The 25116-nt window shown below is 42.5% G+C and overlaps 1 protein-coding gene across 6 annotated transcripts in view; it reads left to right on the top strand.

Annotated features, from left to right (window-relative positions):
• Nucleotides 1–11030: 11030 nt before the first annotated feature.
• RBM46 (RNA binding motif protein 46) overlaps nucleotides 11031–25116 on the top strand; it is a 124273-nt gene continuing 110187 nt past the window's right edge. For 2 of the 6 annotated variants that reach the window (XM_029077149.2, XM_029077148.2), the window contains exons 1-5: nucleotides 11130–11297; nucleotides 12749–12848; nucleotides 14512–14672; nucleotides 18472–18939; nucleotides 20905–21690. In XM_029077149.2, the coding sequence (XP_028932982.1) occupies nucleotides 14522–14672; nucleotides 18472–18939; nucleotides 20905–21690 (1405 nt within the window). In that variant the 5' untranslated portion in view covers nucleotides 11130–11297; nucleotides 12749–12848; nucleotides 14512–14521. The other 4 variants (XM_029077145.2, XM_029077146.2, XM_029077144.2 and 1 more) reach the window with 4 other exon arrangements.

The raw sequence follows: 25116 nt of genomic DNA, 5'->3' as shown, positions 1-25116 counted from the left end.
TAGTGTGCATCATGCATTACTTAAGCTCTCATCCCATCCCATCCCACCCTTTACAATGTTCAAAATAGTAGTTTCCCCCCCCAACAAATCCCCCAGGAAGCTCAGGAAACCTCAGGAGTTGGGGCCTCAGTGGTCTCAGACCACTGGGACAAGTTCCAGATATTGGGAAGATCTAGGCAAACAAGGATGCTGAGCAGCAGTATGGCCTAATGGAAAGAGATGGGGCTGAGATTCAGAGGACCTGGTTTCTAATCCTGCTGTGTACCTTGGAAAAGTCACTGCGCTTCTCTGTGCCGCAATTTTTTCATCTGTAAAATGTAGATTCAATACCTGTTCTCCCCCTTAGACCATGGGACTAGGACTGTTCCTGACCTTATTACCTTGTATCTGCCCCAGTGCTTAGTACATAGAAAGCGCTTAACAAATACCATTATTATTATTATTATTATTATTACCCTAACATTACATAAAAATGGCAAGTGTATCTCAAGTGGTTTAGATACTCAGCTCCTCTTTGTATTTCTGATTGATTCCCATTTTTATTCACTTCACCTCTCAGAAGGGAAACCAGTTAAGCAAGTAGAAGGTGAATGGGGAGGAGTGCAGAATTTCTGAAAGATTGATTAATTGACTGATTTCTTGCAGAAGAATCACGCATCCTTCTTAGGTGGACTTGTTATTCTAATGACGATCTCCCTGTCCAACGTCAAAGTTTGAAATGGAGGCAGGAATGGACAGAAAGGGCAATGAGGGAATGGGAGACAGGGAGGAAGAGGATCTCTGGTCTTTCCTGATCCATGGCCAGGGGAAATCTCCAGAAGGTCCGTGTTTGACACCTTAGGTCTGGTGGGAAGTGTTCTTATCTGAAGACCCAAAAGATAGATATTTAGACCAGAAATCAACACCCCTCCAACTCATTTGCCAAAGAGCAGCTTGCTGTGCCATTCTGCCTCTGGCTGTGATTTTGGCACCAAAGCCCATGCCAAAGATTTCAACCTGCTAATGCTGTTACTTCCCATTTCAAGTCTCAGCTCTGGAGAGCCCAACCACTTCCAGCACTGGAGCGGGACACAGGACCAACGATCCCAATCCAGAATTGGAAGTAGTGCCAGCAGCTGCATCACTAATCGATCAATCTAACACTGTTTGCAGAGGATCACTGCACTTCTCCAATCTCCTCTGAGGACTCACTGTTCATAATAATAATAATGACGGTATTTGTTAAGAGCTTACTATGTGCCATGCAATGTTCTAAGCATTCAACAGGAGAGCAGCAGCAAGAGTTATGGGGGCTAACGCCCCCTCAGAACTGGGACTATTGTGGGAGAACAGCTTGGGGGTAGACCAGGGAGTCAGAGCCAACCAACCCTGCTTCTCAGAGGAGCCCTGTTCTTTAGGAGCCTGCCTGGCTGCTGCACTGCTTTCCTTGCTTGGATCCTAACCTCTCTTTCTCTGGCTCTAGCCTGTGTGGGGCAGTGTTCTCCTCTTCCAAAAGCCTGATCTGGAAAGGGGCCATGGCAGGAGCAAGATCTCCTCCTCTCCCTCACAGGCCACAGAAAGAAAGTTACACCGACTGGGCAATGGAAGAATAGAAATAGTTACAGTATCTTTACCCCACAGGATGCAGGCAGGGCTGAAAGAAAGCCACTGGTGTGCCCAGGTCACAGAGAGCCTATAGCCCCCTGAGGCTTCCTTCTGCCTTCCTGCTTGTATGTTGTAACCTGTGTGTGTGGGTGAGTGTGGGTGAGTGCATGCATGCTTCTCCCCGGGGCAAGCCACCCTCCCCTGTCACTGCAGATTTAACAGTGGCAGTAGGCTTGCCAATCAGGGGTAGGTACTGATATAGGCTGCTCACCATAGCCAAAGGTGGGTGTGTTTTTTTTAAAATATGGTGTTTGCTAAGCCATTACTATGTGCCAGGCACTATACTACGAGCTTGAAAAGATACAAAGTTCATCAAATTGGACACAGTCAATATTCCACGTGGGGCACACAGTCTTAATCCCCATTTTACAGATGAGGTAACTGAGGCACAGAGAAGTGAAGTGATTTGCCCAAGGTCACACAGCAGACAAGTGACAGAGGTAGAACTAGAACCCTCGTTCTTCTGATTCCTAGGGCCATACTCTATCACTATCCCTTTCTTCTCTGGTTAAAGTGGCTTTGGGCACCAGTCACAATATGTAGTACCTGCTTTTATTAAACTGGAAGCCCTGAAGAGAGTCAACCACTAAAGTACAGGGTTGGGGACACGGCCTGTGGCAATCCTAGCATCTTCCAGAGGAAAGAGTGGCTGTAACCTCCTCAGACAGAGGTGGCTTGTGGATTTATGCTCCAGGCTCCCCACAGAGGGTGCTTTCTGAAGACTTGCCCATTCTCTTCCCTTGGTTTCTTGTTTTTGTCAAATATCTTGCAGTTCTGGTCAGGATGACCTGTTTAAACGATCCGTAAAAAACTGTGAGGTGAGGTGGGGATCGTGGTGGGGGGGAGGGGGAAGTAGCAGGGGTTTTCTGTAAATATGTGTATTGGAGTTGTGTAGGTGGTTTGGGAGGTCGGTAATATTAGGTAGCCCTTGAGTTGGCATGAAAACTGCTTCCTTCCAGTAAATGTGTAAAACCCATTCCTATCCAGGCGAGAGGGGACACTATCTACTGAAATCCATCTTGGGGGGAAGCAAGGCCAGGGAGGGCCTCCATTTCACCTGAGGGAATAGTTCCTCAGAGTTCCATTCCCAGACTGCCAGGAACCACTGGGCAGGATTCTGTGATTTCAGTCTTTTGGAACCATGTTCTACTTAGGGTTGCAGGGATTAGTTTTCTTTTTCAATGTTTTTTACACTTAATCTCCCAAGTGGTGCTGCTGCTTTATGACTTAATTGGAAAATGGAAAATCAAAGGCCCGTTTTCTTCATTTTGCATTCTTCAAAGATTAGTCACAGCAGCCACAGACTCACTGCTGCCTGACGAAAACTTTGTTGGAAGAAAACTGGGTTCTGACATGACTCCCTCCACCCCTCCTCCATGCCTTTCAGGATTGGGAGTGGGTTCCTCTTTCTTCACCCCGGCCCTATTCATTTATTAGGGTTATTATTATCATTATGGTATTTGTTAAGTGCTTACAGTGTGTCAATCTCTGTTCTAACTGCTAAAGGTAGGTATAAATTAATTAGGTTGGACACAATCCCTGTCCAAAATGGGGCTCAGAGTCTAAATAGCCGAGAAATCTGATATTAAATCCCCATTTTCGGATGAGGAAACTAAGACACAAAGAAGTTAAGTGACTTGCCTAAAGTCACATAGTAGGTAAGTGGAAAAACTGGGATTAGGACTCAGGTCCTCTCACTCCCAAACCCATGCTCTTTCCATTACGGCATGCTTCTTCTCATAAATAAAGGCACCAGGTCTATAAACTGTATTGGGTTTAAGCTCCTTCCTTTAGAATCCACTCAAAGGTACTCTACCACCCTGCTAACTAGAAAGGGAAAAGGAAGGAGACTCAGGGGAACTGTGCAGCTAGGAGAACAAGAGGATATCCATAATAATAATAATAATAATAATGATTATGGTATTTGTTAAGTGCTTACTATGTGCAAGGCACTGTACTAAGGGCTGGGGTGGATATAAGCAAATTGGGTTGGACACAGTCCAGATAACCATTTTACAGATAAGGTACCTGAGGCCCAGAAAAGTGAAGTGACTTGTCCAAGTCATGTAGCAGACAAGTAGCAGAGCAGGATTAGAACCCATGACCTTCTGACTCCCAGACCCATGCTCTATCCACTACACTATGCTGCTTACCGATATAAAGGACTTCGATTCAATCTGACTTTAGAAAACCATAGTGAGACCCTACAATAGGAATTCTCCTTCCTGATTAATATGTCAGTTAATTAGAACGATGTCCATGTCCATATGATCAATCAACTCACCCCCTCTTATACTAGCTTGCTGATTTCCCACTACAACTCAGCCTGCACACTTTAGCAACCTATGCATTGTGCCTCGATCTTATCTATCTTAGACTTGCAAGCTCCTGGTGGGTGGGGAACATGTCTACAAACTCTGTTGTCTAGTGCTCTCCTAAGCACTTGGTACAGTGCTCTGCACACAGTAAGCACTCAATAAATACCACTGATTGACTGAACTGATTGATTGTTGACAACCCATTGCCCACAGACTCTCTCCTGCCTGGAACTCTCCATACAACAGATCACCACTCTCTACATCTTCGAATTCTTAATAAAACCACATCTTCTGCTGGGAGCCTTCCCGTACTAACCTCATCTCCTCTACCTATTCTCCCTTCTGCATCACCTATACACTCAGTCCTGCCCACTAAGCACTTAGGTTCTTACCCAATCCCCACCCCTGTAGCAGCGTGGCTCAATGGAAAGAGTCTGGTCTTGGGAGTCAGAGGTCATGGGTTTGAATCCCAGCTCTGCCACTTGTCAGCTGTGTGACTGAGGGCAAGTCACTTCACTTCTCTGTGCCTCAGTTACCTCATCTGTAAAATGGGGATGAAGACTGTGAGCCTCACGTGGGCCAACCTGATTACCCTGTAACTACCCCAGCGCTTAGAACAGTGCTCTGCACATAGTAAGCGCTTAACAAATACCAACATTATTAGCACTCTACTGCTTCTCCTGTTATTTATTTTAACATTAGTCTCCCAGACTATACTCTGCATACAGTCAGTGCTTCATACATGCTATTACTAATATAACAAGCTGGTGCCCACTGCAACTCAATTTTCTCGGGGTAAAATCAAGACAGAAATTCCTCTCTATTCTGCTCTAGTGTTGCTTTAGTGTAAGTGTAAGCAAAATGGCAAAAATGCACACCCATACATAAAGAGCTACTACCGAACCTGGACAAAAATCTGAACTACAGTGATGCTGAATTTTATATTTAATACTGCTGACCGGGTATACTCAATAATTTCATATTAAATGATCTGAGTCCTTAATAGGAAGGTACTTTGCAACTAAAAGTAACTAATCCAAATGAAAATATTGTAGCTGTCAGGCATAACAGAACATTTAAAAAGCCAGGCTTGCTAAGAAGGGTTGACCAATTTAGCAATGGACCAACCTAACAGAAGGAATAGCAGGTACAAATGACACCAATTATTTTTCTTCCTTGTATTGTCTTTGCTGCACATGGTCCAAAGGGGCGACTCATCTTTTTTTGTCTCTGCTAGTCCTGTTCCCATGGGCGGAAAGAGTGCAACAAGCAAGTAGATGTGCAGGGCTGCTGCACATTGTGAAGTTCATGCGCAGCACTGATAATAACACTTGCACTGACTCCCCATTTTACAGATGAGGGAACCGAGGCTCATGTGGGCAGGGACTGTGCCTATGACCTCTCTTATATCGTTAAATTGTACTCTCCCAAGTACATAGTACAGTGTCCACAGTACAATGTGCACAGTAAGCACTCAATAAATATGACTAATTAGTCGACCACACTTAAATTAAGAAAACAGGAGAAGGGAGAGCTCTTTTTCTTAAAAAAACATGTTCTGTCCCCTTAGCTTTTCTGAGTTTAGGTCTTTGCCCTCCTGAGCCCCTCCCTTTTTTGTGGACTGTGCAATGGGTCCCCCTGTAGATCTATCCCCTTCCCCATTACCAGGGCAACCACCCCAATCTTCCCTGCCTTCCTCCTGGAAGGAAAGGTTTTGTCCAACTCTCCGTTATGCTCCATGGGGCATCACTACCTGCAGGAGATTTCAGCCACACCAGTGATGGCCACAACCCTGGCCCCTCTGGCGTCCACTCAGAGGGGTTGAAGTTGGTTACAATAAACACTCGTGCCCCTCCAGGAGCTCCTAGACTATCAGACCCTTGCTTCTCTATCTCCTTCACCTCCCTGACCCCCTCCAGCACCCCTAAGAAGCAGGCTGGCTGTTGGATCACTGGCTTTAAACCATTCCATCAGCTCCCTCCCCATTACCTATCCTCACTCCTCTCCCTCTACAACTGAGCCTACACACTTTGCTACTCTAATGCCAAGCTACACATTATACCTTGTTCTTGCTCTCTTCTCTCTCACTTTCAACCACTTCACACCTTCCTTCCTGCCTGAAACTCCCTACCCCTTCACATCCATCAGACCCCTACTCTCCACAAAGACCTACTTAACAAGTACCAAGTACCGTAATTACTAATTATTATTATTACTAAAATCACATCTCCCCCAGGACTCTTTCCCTGACTAATCTCGCCATCTTCCCATCCTATTTCTCAATGATTGCATCACCTAGGGAATTGAGTCCTAACCCGCTAAGCACTTAGGAACTCACCCCACCCTTTCCCCCCTTCAGTATTTATGTCAGTGCTTGGCAAGTAGTGAGTGCTTAAAAAATACCATAGTCATTATTACATATTCTTAAATTCAGTTGCTTCATCTACCTGAAATTTGTTATGCTGTCTCCCTCACTAGATTATATGCTCCTCGAGGGTAGGGATTATGTCTACTTACTCTATTATCCTTTCCCAAATGCTTAGTCCAGTGCTTTGCATACAGTAAACACTCAATAAAAACCATTGATTGATTGATTGGTTGGCTTAGGGAATGGCCACTAAGCCCTTGGGAGCCCTGAGGTGTGAGTAAGAAGAAGGCAGAGTATTTACCTCTGCTGGAAGTGCATCTATTTCTGTCATTTGTGATCTTCCATCCAATAATCAGACATTTATTAATATGTGAAGCACTGTGCTAAGCTCTGGAGAGAATTAATGGCTACTTAGATATAGTTTTTGGCCCACACTCCCCTCTTTTAAAACCCAGTAACAGGCTGAGTAGGATTTATATTCAAAAAAGAAGATTGGAACGGAAACTAGATACACTGGGCTCTCTCTTCTCAGAGGTACTTATATGTCCTTTGGATTTGACCCCTCAATCTGAGGTCCTTTACATTAGAGGGAGACTCTGTGATGTGGCTTTGAGACTACTAACTCTATAAACATGCTGCCTGGTTCCTCTGCTTTTGGTGGATTTGTGCCATTCCTGCCAAATGTGGACTGGAGGAAACTGAATGCTTGCCGGGAAGAAGTCGACACATACCAGAAGACATCATCCTTCACCTCTTTCAAATGGAACCATTCACTTTTCATTTCTTTTATTGGTAATGAAAGGGAAAAAAATGTTTCTTTAACTTTTACAGTTGCTTTTAACTTTTGTAACATGTTTTTCCTTCTTTTTTTAGTCAAGACCTCTCTGTGTGCACTGAAGAGAAGAATATGTGAAGACAGCTCATATTAATCAAAACTCACCCTTCAACCCAGACCAAAAATCCATTTATGCATTTCAAATGTTCTGAGCCACTTTTCTCCAAATATTTTGTCAATTGAGTTTTGGGGAGCCCCATTAAGTTTTAATGGATCAATTTCTCCTCTCCTCATAACCCCGAGCTTTGCCTTCATGTATTTTCAGGTCCCTTGCTCTATTTTGTCTACACAAATCAACAGTTCCTAGCTTCCTACTTCTCTCAGCTCCCATAACCCCCTTTATTTCCTGTATTTTCTATCCCTTTCAGGCCCTGCATTCTCGTTCTCCTCTCTTCAGTCCCTACTTCATTCTGCCCCTCTGATCTTTTTTTTTAAAAAAAACATTAAGTACCTGTTTCTCCACTCGGAACGTCCAGTGGTTGTCCATTCACCTCAACATCAGAGACAAACTCCTTACCATTGACTTTACAACACAATCACCTTTTCTCCAACACCACCCCATCTTACCTTGTTGATTTTCTCCTACAACTCAGCCCATTTACTCCTATAATGCCAACAGTAGCACTGTACCTCGAGCTCATCTGTCTTGCCGCTGACCCTTTGCCCACATCCTGCCTCTGATTGGAACGCCTTCCCCCTGCACATCTGATAGAACATCACTCTTCCCACCTTCAAAGCCCTATTTAACTCACATCTCCTTCAAGGGACTTTTCCCAACTGAGCCCTCATTTTCCCACTCCACTTTTCTCTTTCTCCCTTGCATTGGGATTTTTATCCTTTATTCACTCCACCTCAGCTCCACAGTACTTAAGTACCTTTCTGTAATATATATTCATTGTCTATCTACCCTTCTAGACTTTAAGCATCTTGTAAGCTAAGAACATGTCTACTTTTGTTATTTTTCTCCACACAGTAAGCACTCAATAAGCTGATTGATCGATTGTTAGAGTGTATTAGTGTAAGTAGACATGATCCCTGTCCTCAAGGAGCTTGCTATCTGACAGATCTTTCTAGTATTTATCCAGTCAAACCCTATTTACCATGTGATTTAGATTTTACATACATTTTAATTTTTGACAAGGAACAACTACTATTTCAACACTGTCACCATCAATAGAGTTTACTGAGCCCCCACTGTGTGCATAGTGTGGTTCTATTTAAATGTAAAGTATTAAAACAGGAAAAAGCATTTAAAAAAGGAAAAATTTTAATCAGAAAGCTGACTAGCTTCCAACTTTCAGCAAATTACTACATTATTTTCATTTTTAAGCATCCTTGATAATGGAAAAGATGTTTAAAAGTTTCCACTATCAAAGTTCTTCACATTTCACAAAACAACACTTCCAGCTAGTGACTATTTTGGAAATTGCAGGGTATGCGTTGCTAGCATTCTAAATCTTGATCATTTTTTTTTTAAAGCTTATTTTTATATAGAACATAGACCCAAATGAGTTTCAGCCTTCAATTACTTATAATTAGAGGAAAATGCTATTGTTACTAATTACTTTGCATTGATAATGTAAGTAGCTTAATTTCCCCTCTCCCTCCCCACTTCCTGGCCCCTAAAGTGGGACTCACAGAGGTGGTAATAATTGAACAGCCTGAAACAAGAGCTGTGCTTTAAGGCTATGCCATCAGTGACGAATGATTTTGAGTGAAGAATTAACTAGGGCATTTCAAGTGGTGGACAGGCTCAGCGGTAATTCTGAAGAATAGCTAGCTGTAGTGGGTGTCAAAGACTGAGAGGGCTACCCTGAAATCAGCAGGTTGCTGGTCTGTGATGATATAGTATAGCTTTGGCACTATTCTGAGAAAACTATAAATGGCTTTTATATGTAAAATCCTTGTATTCACTTGAATCCCTGCCCACCTATTCGCTTGCTAATAATAACTATTATTATGGCATTTGTTAAATGCTTACTATGTGCCAGGAACTGTTCTAAGCGCTGAGGTGGATACAAGCAAATCAGGTTGGACACAGTGCCTGATCCATGTGGGGCTCACAGTCTCAATGCCCATTTTACAGATGAGGTAACTGAGGTATGGAGATGATAAGTGACTTGTCCAAGGTCACTCAGCAGACAAGTGGTGGAGCTGGGACTAGAACCCATGACCTTCTGACTCCCAGGTCCATTGTCTATCCGTTGAAGTAGAAATGAAGTAGAAAACTGTGCTGCTATGTGGTTTATAATCTGCATGTAAGCAGTCCGACTAGGTAAAATAAAATGAATTTTCCTTTAGGGTGACAAACTCATCAAAGTCACTGCTGAATCCTTTGTTTCAGTGCTTATAAAATGATAGAAAAAGGCGCTATGAGGTCTACTTTTCATTCATTCAATCCTATTTATTGAGTGCTTACGGAGTGCAGTAACGTACTGCTTATAAAACCAATCTGTAATTTCCTCTTCAAAAATAGGATGGAGAAGAGATTGTGTGGTGCAGGCAATTATTCATTCAATAGTATTTACTGAGTGCTTACTATGTGCAGAGCACTGTACTAAGCGCTTGGAATGTACAAGTTGGCAACAGATAGAGACAGTCCCTGTCCATTGGCAGGCTTACAGTCTAATCTAAAAATGTTGGTATTTGTTAAGCGCTTACTATGTGCATAGCACTGTTCTAAGTGCTGGGGTAGATACAGGGTAATCAGGTTGTGCCATGTGAGGCTTCCAGTCTTCATCTCCATTTTACAGATGAGGTAACTGAGGCCCAGAGAAGTGAAGTGACTTGCCCACAGTCACACAGCTGCCAAGAGTCTGAGTCAGAATTCGAACCCATGACCTCTGACTCCCAAGCCCGGGCTCTTTCCACTGAGCCATGCTGCCTCAATTATAATAATGTTGGTATTTGTTAAGTGCTTACTATGTGCAGAGCACTGTTCTAAGCGCTGGGGTAGATACAGGTAATCAGGTTGTCCCACATGAGGCTCACAGTTAATCCCCATTTTCCAGATGAGGTAACTGAGGCCCAGAGAAGTGAAGTGCCTTGCCCACAGTCACACAGCTGCCAAGTGGCCGAGTCGGAATTCGAACGCATGACCTCAGACTCCCAAGTCCGGGCTCTTTCCACTGAACCACGCTGCTTCAATTATGTGAATCATTCATTCAATCGTATTTATTGTGTGCAGAGCACTGTACTAAGCGCCTGGAATGTACAATTGGGCAACAGATAGAGACGACCCCCGCCCAACAACGGGCTGAGTCTAAAAGTTTGTGTGGGGGGGGGGCTGTAATCAACTGAAATCAATCAGATTTATCAGATTTATTGCTATCTGACCAACTTCGTAATTTTTTTTTTTAAAGAAAACCCTTCTTCAAGCACTTCCTCTGGCGCAGCCATGTCAACGCTGCTGAGGGACCAGAAGCACACAATCTCCCGCTGCCACATTACAGCGCCCCCCATTCTCGCAGACTGGGGTTTGTGGGTAGCCATTTTCCCTACCCGATTCTTTCCCTCCCACCCAACTTTTCCTCAGGATTTCAACTCTCCCCACCCCCGCCCTCCAGCCCCGTCATCCTCCCTCCTCCTTCTCGCCTTCCTCCCCCTCCCGCCCTGCGCCGGCGGCGCGCGCTCCCTTCATCTCGGCCGCTGATTGGCCGAGAGAAGGGCGGGGGCCGCCGCCGATTGGCCGAGAGGGGAGGGGTCGGGCGGGAGCCGCCAGCGGCGCGCGCTCCCTTCATCTCGGCCGCTGATTGGCCGAGAGAGGGGCGGGGGCCGCCGCCGATTGGCCGAGAGAGGGGCGGGGTCGGGCGGGAGCCGCCGCGTCGCGCGCAGGTGGTGGCGCGCGGCCGCCGAGGTCCGGGCTCGAGGCCTGCGCGTTCCCGGCGTTCTCGCTTCTCCTCCCCCCGCCCCACCCCGGTGAGGACGAGCCGGTCCTGACCAGCGGCCGTTGGGTTCGTTGAGCCTCGAGATCTTTGTCTTCTCACGTCCAGGACGGAAGGCGCCGAGCAGGGCGGGGTTGGGCCGTATCAACGGCCGTTAACGGTCGGAGCTCCAGGCCGCAGCGGCTCCCTTCGGCCGCCGGTCCTCCCTCGCAGCTCCGGCCTCACCAGGCGCCCCTGAGAGCCGGGGGGTAGGCCCCTCTTCGCACTCCCTTCCCCCTTCTCTCCCGTCCACCATCATGTCGGCAACAACCCCGTCCCCTTCCTCCAGCCCGCGGGGGCCTCGTCCCCCCCCAAACGGCCGCCGCCCCGTCTCCATCGCGGCGCGTTCCCCGGCCGCCATTCCTCTTCCCTTGCCCCCCGCCTCTCCTCCTCATTGCAATTCCAGCCCTTCTTCCCAATTGGGCCCCGAGTGTGAGCTGTGCCTCGCCTCCTTTCCTCCATTGCTGTTGCCCCCTAGGCTCTCAGGGGCCTCCTTCGCCGCAGAAGCCGCCCGCCGGTCTGGGATGCAAAGGAGGCCGCGTTGTCGTCTTTCCTCAAGGAGCCGTATTCATTTAGTCGTATTTTCTGAGCGCTTACTATGTGCAGAGCACTGTACTAAGCGCTTGGAGTGTACAATTAGGCGACAGAGATGATTCCTGCCCTGTAATGGCCTCACAGTCTTTCCTCAGGGGGGGCCCGTTGATCTTTCCTCAGGAAGCCATATTCATTTAATAGTATTTTTTGAGCGCTTACTATGTGCAGAGCACTGGACTAAGCGTTGGAATGTATAATTGGGCAACAGATAGAGACGATCCTTTGCCCAGTAACGGGCTCACAGTCTTTCCTCAGGAAGGCCCCGTGGTCGTTTCCTCAGGGAGCCGTATCCATTCATTCAGTTGTATTTTTTGAGCGCTTACTATGTGCAGAGCACTATATTAAGCGCTTGGAGTGTACAATTTGGCAACAGATGGAGACCATCTCTGCCCAACAACGGGCTCACAGTCTTTCCTCAGGGGGGCCTGTTGTTCTTTCCTCAGAAAGCCGTATTCATTCATTTAATAGTATTTTTAGAGCGCTTACTATGTGCAGGGCACTGTACTGAGCGTTGGAATGTATAATTTGGCAACAGATAGAGACCATCCTTTGCCCAATAACGGGCTCACAGTCTTTCCTTAGGGAGGCCCCATGGTCGTTTCCTCAGGGAGCCGTATTCATTCAGTAGTATTTATTGAGCGCTTACTATGTGCAGAGCACTGGACTAAGCGCTTGGAGTGTACAATTCGGCAACAGAGAGAGACGATCCCTGCCCAACAACGGGCTCATAGTCTTTCCTCAGGGAAGCCCCATTGTTCTTTCCTCAGGCAGCCGTATTCATTCAATCGTATTTATTGAGCGCCTACTATGTGCAGAGCACTGTAGTAAGCGTTGGAATGTACAGTTCGGCAACAGATGGAGACTATCCCTGCCCAATGACGGGCGCACTGTCTTTCTTCAGGGAGGCCCCGTTGTTGTTTTCTCAGGGAGCCGTATCCATTCATTCAGTAGTAATTTTTGAGTGCTTATTAGGTGCAGAGCCCTGTACTAAGCGCTTCTCGCCCTGACTCTCTTGAGGGCAAAAAGGAATTCCCATGCCTAATCCCTCGTTTTTCTCTTCCTTCAGCCTTGAATTCGCCTCTCGAACGTTGGAAAGTCTCCAGTGCAACTGGAAAAACAACTTCAATTGATCCATCTTCCCTAAAATACGCAGGCAGCCAGCTACGGTAATCCGCAAATTGATAGTTTTATTCGGTTAATGCCATTTTTTTTTAATAAATATGCTCCGAGACTATTAATGCACACCAGCTACCCCTGCAGCCTGGTCTTAGCAAAGATAAGAGAGAAATAAATGTAAGCAGGATATGGTTAAATTTATTTTTTGAGCACACATTGGTAGAGGCTTTAATAAATGGTTTGGTAATGGCAAAGCATAGAGTGGTGTAAGGGAAATGATAGCGTGACAAATGGTTTTACTTTAGCAGTTTAGGAATAAGAACTATCGAACAAAATTGATCATGGGTGTGAAAACTATGAAGAAAACGTTTGTACTGTATAAAAACTTGCCATTCAGATAGGGCTTATGTTGAGTGGTTTTTTAAAAGTTGTTTTTTACATTTAAATTAGTTGTTTTCCCTTAGAGAGAAAACCAAGGCATTGAGTTGATATATTTCCAGCTTCAGACTTCCAAGTGATTATTACCATAACTAATAAGGCACTAATCTAATTTATTTGAGGGCCATAGTAATTATCCATTTTCAAAGTAGGCCTGATCAACATTTCCTGTTCTCAAATCAGTTTCTTTGCAATTGTGCTCCATTATATTAATAAAAAAATGTATTGCATTTTTAGTAATAAGCAGTACAAAAACAACTCAATGGCATGTCCCGCTGGTAGGGCAAACCATCAGCTTGTTAGGGGCAGGGTATGTGTCAACTAATTCTGTTGTATTGTACTCTCCCAAGCAATAAATACAGTACTCTGCACCTAGCAAATGCTCAATAAATGTGATTGATTAACCATTAGTGTCTGAGCAGTGTCCACCCAAATGGCCTTTAGATTCTTCCTCAACATATGGAACACCAAGGTAATAGCAGATTTCAAAACTATCACTAATACCACCATTTTCAAGAAGGAAAAAGGGAAATGTGATGGTAACTACTGTGGAACGTACACTTCTCCACCACTGGCAAGAGCCCAAGCAGAGTCCTGGACCAACTAATGAAATTCTACACATTTCAGAGTCACCAAGTGGCTTCAGACTTCAGGAAGGCACAGTGGATAAGATCTTTGCTGCAAGTCAAATACAGTTATGAATTTAGATACTACAAAATTAGGAAATTCAAAAGTTATTATTCTTAGACTAATTTGAATTTCCCCACATGGTGCATAATTTATCTGAGCATATAGAATAAATTCCACTGAACTTCAAAGGGACTTCTGTTCCCATCTTTTTTCTTGGAGGTGAGGAGTAACGTGACCATTTCCCCCCAATATTAATTTTTATATTTAGTTACATCCATTTCAATAATAGTATATTTTAATGTACTGTTTTTATTTTTAGTTATATACATGTGTATGTTAGCTGCTCTAGAAAATAAAAATGATGGAAACAGTACAGTTGAATTCCTAGAAAATTATTAGGGAACCTTATCTATAAGCAATTATGTAGGCTATGTACTGATATACCTTTTGAGAAAGAATCTGTGAATAATTGAGGTGTCTAATTTGTACTTTTTAAAAGCAAAACTCAGGCTATGGGCCTTAGGAGGTTTGGTTCTGAATATTATTTTTCTTGATTTTTTTTTCAAATTCTAAGTCATGCTGAAGAGAGTTTGAAATTCTCAAAACAGCCATTTACCGTTTTAAACTTTTTCTTCTTTTCATAAGAATTGCAACTATGCTTGAAGACAGTTTAGATATACTGAATGGATGTAGCAAAGTTCGAACTGGTATTCAGAATGAAGCAGCATTACTTGCCTTAATGGAAAAGACGGGTTACAGCATGGTTCAGGAAAATGGGCAAAGAAAATTTGGTGGTCCTCCTCCAGGTAAGCATTTGTTTATTTACTCTATTCTGTGTTTATAGCTCATAGATTCAAATTATGTTGGTTTCATTTTTTTCTGCCTAAGGCTCTCCAAAGTCACGGAGAGCATAATTACTCCTAAAATAGGTTCTGCTACTATTGCTCATCATTTTAAAGGGGCAAGATTCAGTGACAGTGATGATCAATCAGTCAGTGATATTTATTGGGCGTATTGTTTGCAGAGCACTGTACTTAATACTTGGGAGAATACAATGGAGAAAGTAGCATGGCATAGGAGATAGAGCACAGGCCTAGGAGTCAGAAGAGCACGGGCTCTAATCCCGGCTCTGCTACCTGTATGTGGCCTTGGGCAAGTCACTTCATTTCTCTGTGCCTCAGTTACCTCATCTAGAAAATGGGGATTAAGACTGTGAGCCCTATGCGGGACAGGGATGGTGTTCTACCCGATTTACTTTTATCCACCTCAGTGCTTAGTACAGTGCCTGCCACGTAGTAAGCGCCTAACAAATACTACAATTATTTTTTATTATTATTCTTAGCGACTTGACCACACTGCTTTTCAATTCTCAACGCAATTCCAATCGTCAGCTGATTTTTAAGAACTGGTAAACTCCTTCTGGGCAATGATCATATTTTCATCTTTCTAATACTACTACTTCTAATAATGGTATTTAAGCCCTTACTATGTGCCAGGCACTGTACTAAGCATTGGGGTGGATACAAAGTGGAGCTCAGTTTCAATCCCCATTTTACAGTTGAAATAACTGAGGCACAGAGAAATGAAGTGACTTGCCACAGGCCCACATAGACAAGTGGTGGAGCTGGGATTAGAACCCGTGACCTTCTCACTATATTCTCATGATATATTCTCTAGGCCATGCTGCTTCTGTTGAGAAAGTAGTCATGTACCAAAGGCAGTAAAGAATATATAAAGCATCTGCGTCAGCCTGCTGTAGACAAGCAGCAGTATAGAATATATAAGGCATTTGCGTCAGCCTGCTGTAGACAAGCAGCATGGCGTAGGGGATAGAGCACAGGCCTGGGAGTCAAAAGGACCAGGGGTCTAATCCTGGCTCTTCCACTTGTCTGCTCTGTGTCCTTGGGCTGGTTACTTAACTTCATTTGTCTCAGTTACTTTATCTGTAAAATGGGGATTAAAACTGTGAGCCCCATGTGGGACATGTAATTTGTCTAACCTGATTAGCGTGTCTCTACCCCAGTGCGTAGAACAGTGTAGGCCCTGTGTGGGTAAGGATTGTACTTTCCAAGCGCTAAGCACAGTGCTCTGCACACAGTAAGCGCACAATAATTATAAATGAGTGCATGAATGAATGGACAGTCCCGGATATTTAGGAAGCACTTAACAAAAAACAAAAAAAGCCCAAAAGCTAAAAAAGAATATTCTGTGGAATCCAGCTGAAGTATTCTTCCCACAGTTAAAACTCCTGTGGGATCAAATCATTCAATCAGTTGTATTTATTGAGCATTTTTTATATGCACAGCACAGTACTAAGTGCCTGCGAGAATACAGTATAGTAGAGTTGGGAGAGAACAATACAGTAGAGTTGGCAGATTTGTTCTCTGCCTACAAGGAGTAATCAATTAGAGTGTTCTAAGCACTGAGGAGAGTACAGTACAACAGAGTGATATACATGTTCACTGCCCATAAGGATCCTCTAGTCTAGACGGCGAGACAGGCATTAAAGTAAATTCCAGATATGTGAGTTAAGTCCTGGTAGGGAGAGCTTGGGGGTGAATATCAAGTGCTTATAGGCTAAAGATCCAAGTTTATAAGTGACATAGAAGGATGAGGGAGATGGGGAGATGAGGATTTAGTGGAAGAAGGCCATTTGGAGGAGATGAGCTCCTTGTGGGCAGAGAATGTCAACGTTTATTGTTGTATTGCACTTTCCCAAGTGCTTAGTACAGGGCTCTGCATACAGTAAGTGCTTAATAAAGATGAATGAATAATAAAGCTTTGAAGGTGGAAAGACTGGTGGTCTTGGATATGAAGGGGGAGAGAGTTTTAGGTCAGGAGGAGGACAGGGGCAAGGGGTTGGTGGTGAGATGGGCAAGACTGAGATTACAGTAAAAAGGTTGCCATTGGAGAAGCAAATTGCGTGGGCTGGGTTATAGAGGAAATCAGTGAGATAAAGTAGGAAGGATGAGCTTATCAGGTGCTTTAAAGCTAAAGATAAGGAGTTTCTGTTTGATATAGAGGTGGATGGACAACCTCTGATAGTTCTTGTGGGCAGGCGTGGACTTAGATTGGGGACAGACAGGTTGCAGGCTGGTCAGCGAGGAGGCTGATGCAGTAGTCAGGTGGGATAAGTTGAGTGCTTCGATCAATTTGGTAGCAATTTGGAGAGGAATGGGTGGATTTTAGCAATGTTATGAAGGTAGAACCAACATAATTTAGTAACAGAATGAATATGTAAGTTAATTGAGAGGTGAGTCGAGGATAATGCCAAGGTTGTGGGGTTGAGATACAGTGATGATTTTGGTATTGTCTTCAGTGAAGAGAAAAGCATGGGAGAACCAGGTTTGAGTGGGAAGGTGAGTTCTGTTTTGGACATGTTAAGTAACGATAATAATAACGGTACTTGTTAAGCGCTTACTATGTGCCAAGCACTGTTCTAAGCTCTGAGGTAGATACAAGATAATCTGGTTTTCCCACTTGGGGCTCACAGTCTTAATCCCCCTTTTACAGATGAGGTAACTGAGGCACAGAGAAGTGACTTGCCTAGAGTCTCACAGCCGATAAGTGGCGGAGCTGAGATTAGAACCCATGACCTCTGACTCCGAAACCCGTGCTCTTTCCACTAAGCCATGCTGCTCCTTTGCGGTGTCAGTGGGCTATCCAATTAGGGATGTCCTGAAGGCAGGAGGAAATGCAAGACTGCAGAGAAGAGAGTTCAGGACTGGAGAGGTAGATTTGGGAAACATTTGAGTAGAAACTGTAGTTGAAGCCATGGGAGCGTATGAGTTCTCCCAGGGGGTTGGTGTAGATGGATAATACAAGGGGACCCAGAACCAGAGAGCCATCTAGGGCATCTCTCATGTTAGAGAGGCTCAGCAGGAATTCAGAAAATTTGCTGGTTAGTATGGGTGGGAAAAATGGCAGCAGCTGGTGGCTCATGACCCTTCAGCACTATGCTGTAGTCACTTATACTGTAAATGGGTTCTGCACCTTAAACTCTAGGGAGCCCTCTCAGTGAGGTGCACCCCATTCCCTCCACCTACTTTCTGTATTCTGGGCTCCCTCAGGAATATGATTGGCGGAGCTGAGAGTGAAGGTGGCAATGGGCAAAAAGCACCATCGCAGCAGTCGGTTCCTGGGGTAGGTTCTTGGTCCTCAAATTTTTCAGTCACTCTTGGAAGAGAAACATGAAACATCTATGCTGTTTGATTATTATCTTGTGGATAATCCAGTGGGATATATACTAGCCCCGTCCTGGCAGTGCAGTCAGAAACCACTGCCAAAGAAACTGAGTCTCTGAGCTGTGGCTTTGGCTACCAAACACCCGAACTAGTCAGCGGAGTGGCTGAGGCTGTTGACTCAGCTTCAGATTCTGACATCACAGGCTTGATTTGACTACTGCCTCTTCATTGACCTCCTGACCTCCTACCCCCCCCCCCATTGCTTAGAGCAGTGCTTTGCACACCGTAGGCACTCAATAAATACCAGTGAATGAATGAAAATCATTGATAGGCTTCTGTTTCCTTTTGGCTTTTTGTATCAGAAACAATCCAGAGAAATTGTAATGATAAATTTTCAAAGAAGATATTTGTATTTTTTCAGATTGGGAAGGTCCACCTCCACCCAGAGGGTGTGAAGTTTTTGTTGGAAAGATCCCTCGTGATATGTATGAAGATGAATTGGTTCCCGTGTTTGAGAGAGCTGGAAAGATATATGAATTCCGACTTATGATGGAATTTAGTGGTGAGAATAGAGGTTATGCCTTTGTGATGTATACTACTAAAGAAGCAGCCCAGTTGGCTATCAGAATTCTTAATAATTTTGAGATTCGTCCAGGGAAGTTTATTGGTGTCTGTGTGAGTCTAGATAATTGCAGATTATTCATTGGAGCTATTCCTAAAGAAAAGAAGAAAGAGGAAATATTGGATGAGATGAAGAATGTTACTGAAGGAGTTGTGGATGTCATTGTTTATCCAAGTGCCACAGACAAAAGCAAAAATCGTGGTTTTGCTTTTGTTGAATATGAGTCCCATAGAGCTGCTGCTATGGCTAGGAGAAAACTCATTCCAGGTAATAATTTTGAAATATAAAATTTCCAAATAATGTATTGTCCAATTATGCCTTTTTGTTCTTGAATTCTAAAAAGAATACTAGTCATGTGCCATTTACCTTCCCTGGTTTGGGGTACCAGAGTCATTACAGTAAGGGTTCCTCTTGACATAAAACTGAAGTTCTTGCACAGATTCCTGGGACACTGATAGGTGCTGGTACACACACTGTAGTTTCTCCACTAGACTCTTAGCTCCTTGAGGGCAGGGACCATGTCTACCATCTCTTTTGTACTCTTGCAATCAATCAGCCAGTGATATTTATTGAGTGCTTACTGTGTGCCATGCACCATAGTAAACACTTGGGAGAGCACAGTACAATAGAAGTAAGTAGACACAATCCCTACCCACAAGGAGTTTACAGTCTACAGGAGTTTTTATCTCAAAAGCATCTCTCTCACAGAGGCATACAATTCTCAGGCTGTGTGGTAAGTCTGCTGTGATGAGTTAGTGACTTGGGAAGGAAATTTTGGAGTATTTTTCAAATGTGAATTTCTTCCCAGGAACTCTCCCCTGATTCCCCAGACAAAGTATTTTGTCCATGAAAACTAGATAGTTCTAGTTCCTCAGAAAGAACAACCTGCTTGCTTCATGGGTAGAGGTCCGTATTAGCCAGGACACTGTCAATAAATTGAGTAATCAATTGTATTGGTTGAGCACTTACTAGGTGCAGAGCACTATAGTCAATGCGTGGGAGAGTACAATATAAGCAGAGTTGGTAGACATGACCCTGACCACAAGGATGTCAGTGGAAGCTACAGTTCCTTTTCAACCTATCAAAGCCCCCTGGGACAATTTGCTTGCCAGCCTGGGGTGTGAATCTCTAGCAAGGAATTGGGAGAGATTATATGGCTCCAGATCACATGTCCTGTAACCCACTGTATGGGATGAACTTTATAGAGACCATGAAGCATCTCTTTCCTCCTGTTAGACTATAAGCTCCATGTGGGTAGGCAGGAAGCATTTCCTGTGCTTGTGTCTACTTTCTCCTCTGCTTAATGCAGTACACTACACTCAGCAGTCACTCAGTAAATATGTACAATTCTACTACTGCCATGGGAAAGAGCAGGAAACTCTCCAAAGTGAGATATCATAGGTCTTTATTTCTAGGAGTTCTCTGCCCAGCATTTTGACAATCTCAAATCACTGAGTGGTTGTCATCCCATCATGACTTAATGTTTTAGAGAACACGCAGAGGTAAACCTCTTCCTGAAGGCCTGTCCTGAGGCCTTATAAGGTGTTGACTTCCTTTTCGCCTGTTCTCTTTCAGCAGATTCTTTCGATTTGGTCTTTTTTCCATTTTCTCTTGCCAATTTGATTGTCAGTTGTCGTAATGTTTCCTGGGAGTTTGGTTCACTTCTAGTCCCTTAGATCAGGCTTTTTACATTTCTCTATTCAGTTCTCCCATGTAATATCTACATGTAATTATTGCTAAAGCTGGAATAACTAGTTAGTACTAAGTATCAGGTACCAGTAATAATTATTAGGGTGAATATGCATCACCCACTAGAGTGCATTGTAGAATGTGATAGGCTAGTAATCATTGTCAGGGTATGTAAGCAACATCCGAAGAGATGAGGTCTAGGCTCACAGATCCCCAAAACAGCATTATCCAAATTTCGAAAATTAGGCTCTAGGTTTCATTTTAGAATTGAAGGTTAAGAAAAAACAAAACTCACTTGATAGTAATAAAAAAGGTTATTTTTTGAAATCATGCATTCAGTTTTATTTCCTTGTAAGTCGATGTAATATAGGTTTTACTTTGTTATGTGATAGCAGAAGGCTTCAGATTCGAAGACAAAAATATTTTAAAGTATGCTTCAGTGTCTGGTTCTTTAAATGGTTTGTTTTCTTCAGCATTTTTGCCTACTGTATTTTCTGGATGAAGAATTTTACTTATTTTGAATTTTTTTTTTTTGTCTCAAAGGAACATTCCAGCTCTGGGGCCACACTATTCAGGTTGATTGGGCAGACCCAGAAAAGGAGGTCGATGAAGAAACAATGCAGAGAGTTAAAGTGCTATATGTAAGAAATTTAATGATCTCCACTACCGAAGAAACAATTAAGGCAGAATTCAACAAGTTTAAGCCAGGGGCTGTTGAACGTGTTAAGAAACTTAGAGACTATGCTTTTGTTCACTTTTTCAATCGAGACGATGCCATGACTGCTATGTCTGTTATGAATGGAAAATACATTGATGGAGCAGGTATTGAGGTAACATTGGCAAAACCAGTGAATAAAGAGAACACCTGGAGGCAACATCTTAATGGTCATATTAGCCCTAACTCTGAAAACCTACTCTTATTTCCTAACAAAGAAGAGGGACACCTAAAAATTCTGGGTAAACCTACATTTCTTCCACCTCGTCTTAATGGTCAGCAAAGTCCAAAACAAATTCCCGAAATTGAGAGATATACTTATCCGTATTTCCCTGGGACAAAACTCACTCCAATTAGTATGTATTCTTTAAAATGGAATCAGTTCAATTCTGCAGTAATGCATTTGGATTATTACTGCAACAAAAATAATTGGGCTCCACCAGAGTATTATTTGTATTCAACAACAAGTCAAGATGGAAAAATTCTTTTGGTGTATAAAGTAGTTATTCCTGCTCTCTCAAATGGTGCCCAGAGTTATTTCATGCCTGACAAACTCTGTACAACACTAGAAGACGCAAAGGAAATGGCTGCCCAGTTTACATTACTCCATTTAGGTAAGTTTAAAAAGCTCTTATTTCTTTTAATGTAGAACTAGGAACGTATTATTATATATTGTATATTGCTTAAAATTTAGTTCTAGTCAATACATTGCCTAAGTTACTGAGAGTGAATTGCTGCTTGGGAATGTCCATTATGTCTCTTAGACCATTTGGAATATAGCTGCAGCTTAAAGAATAAAATATTCTTTATTTTAGTGGTTATTTGAGTAAGAATGATGCATCTGGTCTCTCAGGATCTAGAATAAAACTGTTGTCACAGCTTACCTCCTGTATAGTCTGTAGCTACAACAAGACTTGATGTTACTGGAAAATCAGTAAGCGGTGGTATTTATTTATTTAGCACTTATTCTATGCTGAACATTCTACTAAACACTTGAAAGAGTGTAGTACTATAGAGTTGGTATATTTTCATTCAATAGTATTTATTGAGTGCTTACTAAGAGCACTGTACTAAGTGCTTGGAATGTACAATTCGGCAACAAAGACAATCCCTGCCCAGTATCGGGCTCACAGTCCAAATAATGGGCTCACAGTCTATTTTGTACTGTACTCTCCCAAGCCCTCAGTATATGTTGCTACTTTGAAGTATGAAGAGTATTAGGTTTCCTTGTATTAGGATTATAAACTCCTTGAGAACAGGATCATGTTTACTAATTCTTTTATACTCTCCGAAGTGCTTAGAACAGTGGTATCTACCCAGTAAGCCTTGGATAAATGCTATTGATTGATGAACTGAATTTACCACCGTCAGGTTTCAGAGTTGCTTTTTTGTCTTGGAGATGTGGGGTTTATATAATAATAATTTATATAATAATAATAACAATAATAATTGTGGCAGAAAGTATCAATTTCAGCCACTTTGTGATTTTGTAAATTTCAGTAATTTCTTTTCACTATCTTCATCTGTCCGGGCATAAGGGTTTGAATCTGTTCTGATTGACGGGTGCTGCACTCTTGGAATCTCTTTGAATTGAACAGTAACCCCTTGAAAATTGCCTTTTGCAGAAAGGCGGGAGGTAGAAAGAGTGCTCTGGGACTCAGGACTGCGACACATTTGTAAACATTTTCATGGTCGTCTTCCCCATTTAGAGTGTAAGTTCCTCATAGACAAGAAATACGTCACGTGGGTATTTTGCTCAAGAATTTACTACAGTGCACTGCACCCAATAGGTGCTTAATAGGCGCTAGAATCACTCCCATTACTACATTATTTTAAGGCAGTACCCTTTTTAGTAACCATTGAGCTAGATGGTCTGAGTTTTCAACATTGGTGACTACCGTTTGTTTCAAAGCTTATTTTAAATGGTAATCTAATTTTCCATTGTTTATAAGTGGTTTCAGTAAATAGCAATAATAGTTCTAGAAGGAACTTAAATTCACTTTGCATTGTGCCCACTCACTGCCCTTCTTATCCCCCCACCATGCTAATTCTTAAAACTATAAACAATTCCTTCAAGCATCCCACAGGACTGAATCTTTCTTTCATATTTGATGAGACGCCATCCAAATTCTTTGGACTTCTTGGGAAATTACTTTGATTTGTTGATTTCCCATCATTCATAATTTGAGTTTAATTGTGGACCATCAGTAAATCAATGGTATTTATAGAAGGCCTGTTGAGTGCAAACCAAAGCACTGTACCAAACTCTTGGGAGAATACAATGGAAGCAAAACACTCGTTTCCTACCTTTGTGAAGCTTACAATCTAATAGAGCTTGCCAATTTTCCTCTTTGTCACATTTTCTCTCTTTGCTCTTCACTTTTTTTGAATCAAAGGATTCCATTTTGATTTGATTTAGTGCTCCATCAATATGTTAGTATTGATAGTTCATCTTCTAGACATTTGTGCCCCAAGGTACGTTTTCTTGCTTCTGTACTCCTATTATAGACGGCATGTAAAGTATGTCAGGGCCCAGCATAATATGATCAGTAAATAGGAAACAATAAATACAACATTAATTGCTTGTGTAATGCCCTGAAGCATATTGTACCTTTGCCTTAAGTTCAGTTGGAAAGTACTCTTTTTTATGATTTTCACTAAAGACTTTTAAAAAGCAATTAAATGGAAGACACTGAAGGAGAGGAAGGGTACTACTGTAAAAAGTTATTCATGTCATAAAGACTCTAAAGCTTTGCTGGTGTTACCAGTGTCCTATGAACTGTCATCATTTCCAGATTGATGGGCAGAAAAAAAGTCATGATTTAAGTTCTTATTTTCTGGTTACAAGGTTGATATTGACACAGTGTCAAAGAAGAATACATTAAAATTCTCGAATGCACATTCTGAAGATCATAAAAGCCAAATAACACAGTGAGATAGATTATTTTCCTTCCTCTATGAGAGGGCATTAGCTAGGTTTGGAGGGAGAATCTCAACACTCGCTTCTAGGGAGAATCACCCACTCAAACTAATAGAGAGAATAACCACTAGTAAAGCAGAAAGCACAAAAATGCTACAGTGGTCCCTGGGGAGAACTGGGATAGGTTTTTTTATTTTAAAATTAAAGGATTCCAGAAGTAGTTACTTTCCATATTTATCATCTAAAATGTGTAGCTACTGCACAGATATATATTTTAGTGGAAAAAGACATTTACTGCATTTGGTTTTGAATTGTTGCAATTTGATAAGATATGAATTAGGTCCCACCAGTGGATATAGCTTTGTCTTCATAATTATGAGAAGAAAAATTCCATTAACTCAACTATGTATCTCTTAAAAGCTAACAGGAGAACCCTTTCATAGAAGACCGTGAAAGAGACTTAAAAATGACAAGTTCATCAACTGTATTATTAATTCTAGAGTTATTGCATTTAACTGGCTAGTTAGATGGTGATTTTTTTTTGAGGGGGAAGTAATTATCTAGTTCAGTTGTATGTTGTCATAATAAAGTTTTCCCAACTTTCCATTACTTGATCAAATTATTTTAGAGGAAGTACCTGGTATTTATTTTAATATTTTAATATTCTACCAACACTTTATCAAAGACAATAGTCATTGCTATTTTGTGTCTGATTCAGAATTGCTGAATTACAGCAACAGTACACAATTCTGCCACATGGGGTCACCTAAATATTTTTTAAATGTTTTAAAATGTGGCTTCAAGGAACAAAACTAAAGGGTAGCACTAATGTAATTTTATATTTTATTTCCAGGGACCATGAGAAAACTATGAATATATTTAATTGCTCAGTATATTTTGGGCTCATGTATCTATAGTATGTGAATACCTCTTTTAATAATAATAATGATGATAATAATAATAATGGTATTAGTTTAGCACTTACTATGTTCCAGGCACTGTACTGAGCGCTGGGGAGGAAATCGGGTTGGACACAGTTCCTGTCCCATGTGGGGCTCACAGTCTCAATGCCCATTTTGTAGGTGAGGTAACTGGGGCACAGAAAAGTGATGTGATTTAC

Source organism: Ornithorhynchus anatinus, chromosome 12 (genome assembly GCF_004115215.2).
Source record: "Ornithorhynchus anatinus isolate Pmale09 chromosome 12, mOrnAna1.pri.v4, whole genome shotgun sequence".
NCBI classification, from domain to species: Eukaryota; Metazoa; Chordata; class Mammalia; order Monotremata; family Ornithorhynchidae; genus Ornithorhynchus; species Ornithorhynchus anatinus.
This window is presented reverse-complemented; position numbering and strand designations above follow the sequence as displayed.